The 9,572-nt window shown below is 41.2% G+C and overlaps 1 protein-coding gene across 3 annotated transcripts in view; it reads left to right on the top strand.

Annotated features, from left to right (window-relative positions):
• TMEM266 (transmembrane protein 266) overlaps positions 1 to 8,615 on the top strand; it is a 122,432-nt gene extending 113,817 nt beyond the window's left edge. For all 3 annotated transcript variants that reach the window (XM_029575023.1, XM_029575021.1, XM_029575024.1), the window contains 2 exons: positions 6,768 to 6,830; positions 7,538 to 8,615. In XM_029575023.1, coding sequence (XP_029430883.1) covers positions 6,768 to 6,830; positions 7,538 to 8,142 — 668 coding nt within the window. In that variant the 3' untranslated portion in view covers positions 8,143 to 8,615. The remainder of the gene's footprint in view (positions 1 to 6,767; positions 6,831 to 7,537) is intronic.
• Positions 8,616 to 9,572: the final 957 nt, after the last annotated feature.

Genomic DNA, 9,572 nt, shown 5'->3' on the forward strand with positions numbered 1-9,572 from the left:
ATTATATTTTCTAGTGGAAGAATTTGTTTCTGTGAAGATAACTTTGCTTACTTCCGTAGGCAGTTGCATTGAAACAAAGTTGCTTCAACATCCAGGCAGTCAGGGCTAAAGATTGAAGGTTCTGATGGAGAAGATTCCATTGTATTGAGAGATCAGAGTTGGGACTATTTCTAATTTTATTGGTTGCTTAACAGCTAGATGTTGCAGTCATGGACAAAAATGGGCTATCAAGATCATTAAGCTTTTTTACCTTTTTAATGTCTAAATCATTCTGGCTAAAAGAGGAATTAGGAGAAATGAATAAAGAATCCTTTCATTCTATAGAGTTGAAAACATTTTGGTTTGCCAGACTGTTCTTTACTGGTCTTTGAGACAGTAGGCAGGAGGATGATTAAACAAGGTCTTTCTGCAGAGGTCCCCAGAGTTGAAAAGATTATATTATTTTCTGGTCCGGTGACCATTTGTGTGATTATAGCTGAAGACTTGACATATCTGCTGCTTGATTTTGTTTCCCAGGGTGATAACATAGTGATGATGGCAAATAAAACACCAAATGATCCATCTAGTCTGCCCAGCAATTTACTTATGGTGTAACTGCCATTACCCCATACAGTCTGCTAAGGATATTAACTGCTGTTCCATACAGGTTACCCCCATATGTTCTGTTAAGGGTAGTAACTACTGCTCCGTGATGAACAGCTATGAGGAATATCTTTTGAGAAATTGCCCATTTCCATATTTTGCAGGTTTTCTTGTCAGATTTTGTCCACAGAAAAGCCACCCACCTCTTTCTTTCTTTTGACAAAAATAAACCAGGAGATACAGTGGGAAAACAAACTCTCTCCAACTGGCTAGCAGACTATATCGAAGTCTGCTATAAAAAAGCAGGCATTCCTCTCCGGGGCGAGTAAAAGCGCACTCAGTAAGGGCTATGTCTACATCAGTAGCACACTACCGTTCTGTGCCTATTGCTGATATCTGTAAAGCTGCAACTTGGAGTTCAATTCACACCTTGGTAGCACATTACTGTTTGGACAAGATTCAGCCTTTGGACAATCTGTCTTAAGGAACTTATTTCCAGTATAGTACCAACTCCTTCTACATCCATCCTACTGTGATTTCAGGCTGCCTCATTTTTTCCAACAGTACACCAGTTGTTGTGCTTGTTGCACAAGTTGTATGCTGTTGGTCCAATACAAGAATGTCTCAGCCTGTAGCTTGTTAATCACCCATATGTGAGGACTATCATCCTGCTTGTCCTGGGATAAAGCAAAATTGCTTACCTTGAATTGGTTTTATCCCGGGACAGCAGGATGTAGTCCTCACAAAACCCACCCGCCACCCTGTAGAGTTGGGTCCGATATGTTTTTTATTATTTTATTTTTTTGCTCCCGCTTACTGCTACAAACGAGACTGAAGGGAGACCCCTGTGGCTGAGAATATCATGGCATGCTGGGCATGCTCAGTGGCTTCACTATGCCAGTCAAAAGTTTCTAGAAACTTTGACAGAAGTTTTCCGTGTCAGGGCTCCATCTGATGTCACCCATATGTGAGGACTACATCCTGCTGTTCTGGGATAACACCTTTTACAAGGTAAGCAATTTTGCTCTGCTTCTGGTCCATCAACTCTGTTGCTTGTAGATAGTTCACTATTCTTTCCTTCAGCAGTGACTCAAATACTTTTCCCACCACCGAGGTGAGGCTAACCGGCCTGTAGTTTCCAGCCTCCTCTCTGCTCCCACTCTTGTGAAGCGGGACCACCGCCGCTCTTCTACAGTCACTCGGCACCACTCCCGTTTCCAGGGAACTCTTGAACAGGTCACACAGCGGAGCCGCCAGCACATCTCTGAGCTCCCTCAGTATCCTGGGATGTACCTCATTAGGCCCCATGGCTTTGTCCACCTTGTTTTCCTAGCTCTTCCCATACATTTTCTTCCATAAATGGAGTTTCATCCATTCCGCTCCCTCCAGTTTCTTGTTAACTAGCTTTGGTCCTTCGCCGGGGTCTTCTTTAGTGAAAACTGAACTGAAGTATTCGTTTAATATTTCTGCCATTTCTTCATCTGTCTCCGCCCATTGATCCTTTTCACCTTTCAGTCTCACTTTACCACTTTGGACTTTTCTCCTTTCACTGATGTATCTGAAAAATGTTTTGTCACCTCGCTTTATCTCTTTGGCAATCCTTTCTTCTGCTTGAATTTTTGCTTTCTTGATTGCTTTCTTCGTCTCCCTCAGTTCCACCAGATATTCTTCCTTGTGTTCCTCCCTTTGGGATCCTTTTATATTTCTTGAACGCTGTTCTTTTAGCTTTTATGTTGTCTGCCACCTCCTTTGAGAACCAGATAGGTTTCATTTTTCTCTTGCTTTTCTTTACTTTTCTAACACATAGATAGTTGTCTTGGTAATTGCTCCTTTTAGTTTGATCCACTGTTCCACATCTCTCTTATTCTCCCAGCCTTCTAGTTCTTCCTCCAGGTACTTCCCCATTTCCTCAAAGTCTGTGTTTTTGAACTGCAAAACTCGGGTCTTCGTGCTACTTCTCTGTATCCTATTGCGATCACTAGTGCAGAGGTGGGCACCTACCTGGACATCAGAGACATTATCTCCATTAGTGAGAACTAAATCAAGTATAGCTCCCTCCCTCGTGGGTTCCATTATCATTTATTGAACAGAGCCCCTTGCAGGACATCCACTATCTCTCTACTATTGTTAGATTCTGCAGAAGTGATTCTCCCGTCTAAAATCTCAATCACTCACCACTTCTCCCTTTTCCCATCTTTTGGATTTCTTCAACCAGATCTTTGTCAAGCTCTTCCATTTGATTTGGAGGCCTGTAAACCACGCCAATAAAAACGGAAGCCCCATCATCTTTTTTTAGGTCGGCCCATAGTGCTGCTTCTTTGCCCCATCTTCCTTGCAGCTCAGATACTTGGATATTGTTTCTGACATAAAGAGCCACTCCTCCCCCTTTCTTGTCCTCTCTGTCCTTCCTTAATACGTTGTAGCCCGGTATTGCCGTATCCCAATCATGAGATTCCATGAACAACGTCTCCGTGACGGCAACAAAGTCCAAGTCCGCTTCCACCATTAGGGCTTGCAGATCTGGGATTTTATTGCTCAAACTACGAGCATTTGTGCTCATAGCTTTCCAGCTTTTCTCGTTCAGGTTACTGCTTTTCTTGGACTCCTTTTGTGACTTATTAGTTGAGTTTTGTTATCCACTTCACCCTTTTCCATTGCATTTGTATTTGGGGGATGACATTCTAATTTCTTTCTGCCACCCCCGGCTTCTAGTTTAAATGCCTTATGACATAGGATTTTAATTTATCTCTTAGGATCCTTTTTCCTGCCACAGAGAGATATAAGCAGTCTTTGACATATAGTTTTTTGTTGTTCCATACACGGCCCAGCCCCCAATAAATCCAAAACTTTGTTGCTTACACCAGGATTTGAGCCATACATTGAAGTTATCAATATGGCTTAGTCTCTCCTTCACCTTTCCCTGGACAGGTAACTCCTCTGAAAAGGTGATGGTTGTTGCCATGTGACTAATCTGCTTCACTATAGAAACATAGAAATGACAGCAGAAGAAGACCAAACGCTCCATCCAGTCTGCCCAGCAAGCTTTCACATGTTTTTTTTCATACTTTTCTGTTACTCTTGTCCCTTTAAATAACTTTTTTAGTTCTATTTCCCTTCCACCCCTGCCAACGTAGATAGCCGTGCTGGAGCTGCATCTAATTGAAGTATCTAGCTAATCGGTTTGGGGTAGTAACTGCCGTAATAAGCAAGCTACTCCCACACTTGTTTACCCAGCCTGTGCAACTCAGTCCTTGTTGGTTGTTTGAATACAAATCCTCTTTTCTTCATTCCCCCTGCCATTGAAGCAGTGAGCTGCGGCTGGATATGTATTCTAAGTGAAGCATCGGGCTTGATTCGGGGTAGTAACTGCTGTTACAAGCAAGCTACACCCATGCTTATTTGTTTTACCCAGACTATGTAATTCAGACCTTGTTGGTAGTTGTCTGAAAATAAATAATCTTTTCTTCATTCCCCCTGCCGTTGAAGCAGAGAGCTATGCTGGATATGCATTGAAAGTGAAGTATCAGGCATTTTTGGTTTGGGGTAGTAACCGCCGTAACAAGCAAGCTACTCCCCTGCTTTTATATGGATGCAAATCCTTTTTTCCACATATCCTCTTGCCGTTGGAGCATAGCGCAGTGTTGGAGTTGCATTAACCGTGTGTATGTTTATTGAATAAGGATATTAATCTCCAGATAGTAGCCATCATTCCCGCAAGCCACCCCCCACGCCTCTTCTCTTCATTCACATCCTCTAGACTTTATGGATCCACAGTATTTATCCCTCGCCCCTTTGAAATCCTTCACAGTTTTGGTCTTCCCTTCCTCCAGAAGGGCGTTCCAGGCATCCACCACCCTCCCCATGAAGAAATACTTCCTGACATTGGTTCTGAGTCTTCCTTCCTGGAGTTTCAAATCGTGACCCCTGGTTCTGCTGATTTTTTTTTTTTTTTTTGCAGCGGAAAAGGTTTGTCATTGACTTTGGATCATTAAACCTTTCAAGTATCTGAAAGTCTGTATCATATCACCCCTGCTCCTCCTTTCCTCCAGGGTGTACATATTTAGATTCTTCAATCTCTCCTCATAAGTCATTCGATGAAGGCCATCCACCTTTTTGGTCACCCTTCTCTGGACTACCTCCATGCTGTCTCTGTCCCTTTGGAGATACGGTCTCCAGAACTGAACACAGTACTCGGGTAAGGCCTCACTAAGGCCCTGTACAAGGGGATCATCACTTCCTCTCTCTATGCAGCCCAGCATTCTTCCGGCTTTAGCTATCGCCTTGTCGCATTGTTTCACCGACTTCAGATCATTAGAGACTATCACCCCACGGTCTCTCTCCTGCTCCGTGCACATCAGCCCCTTTCCCCCCATCGAATACAGTTCTTTCGGATTTCCACACCACATATGCATGACTCTGCACTTCTTGGCATTGAATCTCAGCTGTCATATCTTCGACCACTCTTCCAGCTTCCTTAAATCCCGTCCCATTCTCTCCACTCCTTCCGGCGTGTCCACTCTGTTGCAGATCTTAGTGTCATCCGCAAAAAGACAAACCTTACCTTCTATCCCGTCTGCAATGTCACTCACAAAGATAGAGACCACTAGAGACTGGAAATCTCTCTGTACCGCTTGGATGCTGTTACTTCAAGGTCATTGGTTCCCAGATGGATGATGTCAGCTTTTTTGGAATTTCTGTATGCATTGGGTTTCTTCTTTCTTTTCAGATACCACGTCAATCTCTTTCACCAGAGCTATATACTTATGTGATACAGATAAGGTGTTTTGTACTTGTGTCACTTGAGAGAGTGTGTTAAACAGTTAACGCTTGGCCAGGGCTGTTCACTGGACACTATCTGCTATTGATTTTTTACAGACCCTCCCCCAGATAGGCTAGCTAAGTTTAGCTTTTTCCTTAGCTCTCCCCAAGAAGCTGTAGTTGTGCCGTCTCCTTGAAGATCAAAGCAGACTGAATTGATTGACCCCCTGCAATGCTGAAGAGCCTCCTCCCCCCTTTTTTTTGTTAGTTTTTGTGCTTAAATAAACCTACAACAGTTTAATACAGCAATATCAATATCTAGGACAATATAGATAATATCTATCTAAGAGTTTGACATCTTTACTTGGTGGAATGAGTCTTGAAATGTTTTACTTTCTTCAAAGCCGATTTGACTACCGCCGATTCTTGTTGGACTTTATTAAAGCAAATCAGAGAAAATATTTTTTCATTCAATGCATAGTTAAGCTCTGGAATGCATTTCCAGAAAATGTGGTAAAGGCAATTAATGTAGCTGGGTTTAAAAAAGATTTGGACAAGTTGCTGGAGGAAAAAATCCATAAACTATTAATAGGCAGGTAGACTTAAGGAAAGCTACTGCTTGTTCCTGAGCAAAAGCAGCATGAAATCTATCAATTATTTGTGATCCTGCCAGTTACTTGTGACTTGGAATGGCCACTATTGGAATCAGGGCTTGATGGACCCTGGTCTGATCCAGTATGGCAGTTCTTATGTTCTTTATATTTTATGTCCTATTTTCTTGCTACTAGGAAAATAGAAAATGGGGTTTGCCACAACATCGTTGGAGTTCAGGTAACAACCCGTGCACTGGAATTGCCAGTACCTGTTTAGGGGGCTTGCATATACTTAATATTCCAAATATATCCTCTCTAGTTTCCACTTGTGACCATCCACTTTTTTCCATCACAAATTAATAATTTTAATTTTTTTCTTTTTGCCTTTGTCTATATTGATTCCTATAAATTTAGCTGTGTAAGTGGTTTTGACCATATTTAAATCAGGCTATGGTGGTGACTGAAGTATGGACAAGTGTCCTAAAGTCATGTTATGAGTGACTCTTCTTATTGGGGAAACAAAGGTATTTTAAATAAATAATGATGCTCCTGTATATCATAATGAAGCGATAATGTAGTATATGATTCTGAGCAGGTGCTGCTCTAAAATCCAATGCAAAGTGAGTATATTCATTATTTGAGATACATTAGATTATGATAATTAGATTATGATATTTGAATGATTTTAGTAAATGCAAACAGTGAAGGCACTAGATTGGCAAGAACAGATTAATTAATCCCCTAAAAATGTTCCAAAGCAGCTGAATATTTTGTCTCAAACAATGATTGAAATTATTTTTAAATACAAATAACATCTTAATTTATTATTTGCAGAGACCATAGTCAAAGATGACATGAATAACTACATCAGCCAGTATTACAATGAGCCAAGCAGTGGTAAGTTCATCAGTCTAATGGGAAGTTGTATTTGATGGATTGCTGTACAAATATAGTTCATTATTTAAGTTTATATATGAATATAGATGTAAGTTAATACAAATTTAAGATTTTACATATAAAGTATATAAATATCATGACATTTATCTATTTATTTAACATTTTTTATATACCGCAGTTCTAGTAACAATGTTACTAATCACTTCGGTTTACAAGTAACTTTGGCATGTATGTTTGCTAGTTATACTATCCTATATAATTAGAAAACTTTACAAATATATATACACATGCTTATGTATAGACTGTAACACAATATAAGTGCCATATTTATAGGTGTGTGGTCATATTCCTCTAGGGCCCTATCAGCTGGCTACAATTCTAAACACTTTTTTCAAATCAACATACTCTAACACCAGACAAGACATTGTTGTAGGGAAGCATTTGCTGCTTTTTCATTTATAAACCACTCGCCACCTAAGGTCTGAAAGCGATGACGCCCTTTGCGTAGATCTGACCACACCATACCGCTCGGATCTAAGATTACGGTGCTACCATCGGTCTAGCCCCTTACTATGGAAAAGGCTGAAGCCACATTTTTTTTTTTTACTGTAACCAGTTGAGAGAGTTTTACAGCAGTGATAGAAATATCGATTCATATTATGTTTGAAATTATGAATTTGATTTTAATATAGTTTGTTTAAATGCAGAAAGTGGTGTTCCCGCGACATGTGTTATCACTACAGCTGCCATCGATGTCCACCATCCTAATGTGTCATCTGACCTTTTCACATCAGAAGTCACAGTCAGGAGGGAAAGAAATGGAATGTCTATTAGTGTCACCTCAGGTAGTGCCTCCCGCTCTCCAGAAAGCTCAGGTACAAGAGCCCAGAGTATCAGCAGCCAAACACTTGGCTCTTCCACAGACTGTAGTACGACCCGAGAAGACTCCTCCGATTACTGCCCTTTAGCGAGAGCTGGAAGCGGGAAACAAAATGTGAATGAACCCATCAGGCACAGGGTCAGTAACACAGTGGTTCAAGAACTGTTATCTTCACTGACAGAGGATTCTTCCTTATCACAGAAAGGTTTGGATCCGGTCAACCTTAAACCGCCCAGTCCGGCAGGCTCCACCAAAACCAGTCCTGAGCTTGAGCATCGAGTGAACATTTATAATAGGAAAAACCAAGAGAGTCTCAATGTGTTTCAAATCAAGCCAGTTATTCACTTTCAACATAATGCCCCAGTATTTAACGAGAAATATAAATGTTTGGACTCCATTGAGCAAAAGTTAAACAGGGTGCCTGATTCGTAACTTTGTACAGTGGAGACAACAAATGGCTTTTCTTCACGGCATAAAACTTTGAGAGTTTTTAGCACCGGATAACATGCTTTTTTATGGTCTGAATGGATTTGGTGTTCATGAAATGCATGAGATTGGTGGATCAGCACAAAGTCTAAACATTTTAATTTACGAGGTCCTAAAGCTGATCGAGGGTAAAACAAATCTATTAAAATGACCTCAATGATGTACAGATTCATATTGCTTGTGTTTTTTGTTTTTTTTTTAAGTAATTTGTATAGAACCTCTGACTTGTTCAGTATTATCAAGTCAGGTGTCAGCAGGGTCAATGCAGATCTAAATTCTTCTTTCCAGATTTCTTACATTACCTTTGTAAATGCCAACTGTAAACACTTTATACCAAAACTAAAATATTTTTTATCTCCCATATCACTTTCTTTTGTGTAATTGGGTGATGCAAAATAAAGAAGTCTAATTACTTTGGATTTGGTTCCCATTTTGTTATTGTGTGCATAAAACTTTGAAGTGTAGAATATCTGAAGAGGGGTCTAGCAAAGCTTGAGGAATGGGCTAGGGTCTGGAAGCTAAGATTTAATGCTTAAAAAATGCAGTTATGCATTTCGGTTGCAAAAACCCAAGAGAAGAGGTATAGTATTGGGGTGAAATTCTTCTAAGCACAAAAGAAGAGTGGGATCTAGAGGTGATTATATCTCTGAAAGGAGGGTCAGGGGGGGCCCCCAAAAAATTGGGGCTTCTGCCAACAACCGCTCCTCCTAAATTTCCATTGGGCTCCCTACTTAGCATATCTGGAAGCTGAAAAGTACAAGAGTGGGACCTCTTCTGGCTAGAGTGCTGCCAGATGGTACAGAGTGAGACTTCTGACTAGTCCTATGCTTGCTGGTCTGGCCCCCCCCCTCCCTCTTCAGAACAGTCTCCCCCCAACAAGGCAAGCTGATGACATTACGGACAAGCTCTCTGTGCTGGAAGGAGAACAAATCACAGCCATAAAAAAAAAAAAGCAGGAGCTGCCACTTTATCATCACCTTATGGCAGGCTGACGGTAGTAAAAGAACAGAAGACAAGACTATGGATATGTTTTATCATCAGTAATCTTTTTCTTTTGCTGCTATGCTGCTGGGAATCGAGGAAAGTTTTCTGCCCTTCTATGCTGCTGAGAGCGAGGGGAAATTTTCTGCCAGACTGGGCCGATATCGGAAAAGGGCAGTGCAATGGGCCATTGAAAGAGCAAATGGAGACGGTGAGTGCCTGAAGAGGGAGAAGGACATTTAAAGGTGGCTGCTGCAGGCTGGGTAAGGGCTGACGACAAGTGCAGAACTATACACGATGATGCTGTAGTGCCCTTCGTTAGCCAATCCAGAGGAGGGGATACTTGCTAAATGAGCACAAGGGCAGCAGTAGAAGCGTGTGTGTGTGTGTGTGTG

The sequence above is a fragment of the Rhinatrema bivittatum genome, chromosome 13 (assembly GCF_901001135.1).
Source record: "Rhinatrema bivittatum chromosome 13, aRhiBiv1.1, whole genome shotgun sequence".
Taxonomy (NCBI): Eukaryota; Metazoa; Chordata; class Amphibia; order Gymnophiona; family Rhinatrematidae; genus Rhinatrema; species Rhinatrema bivittatum.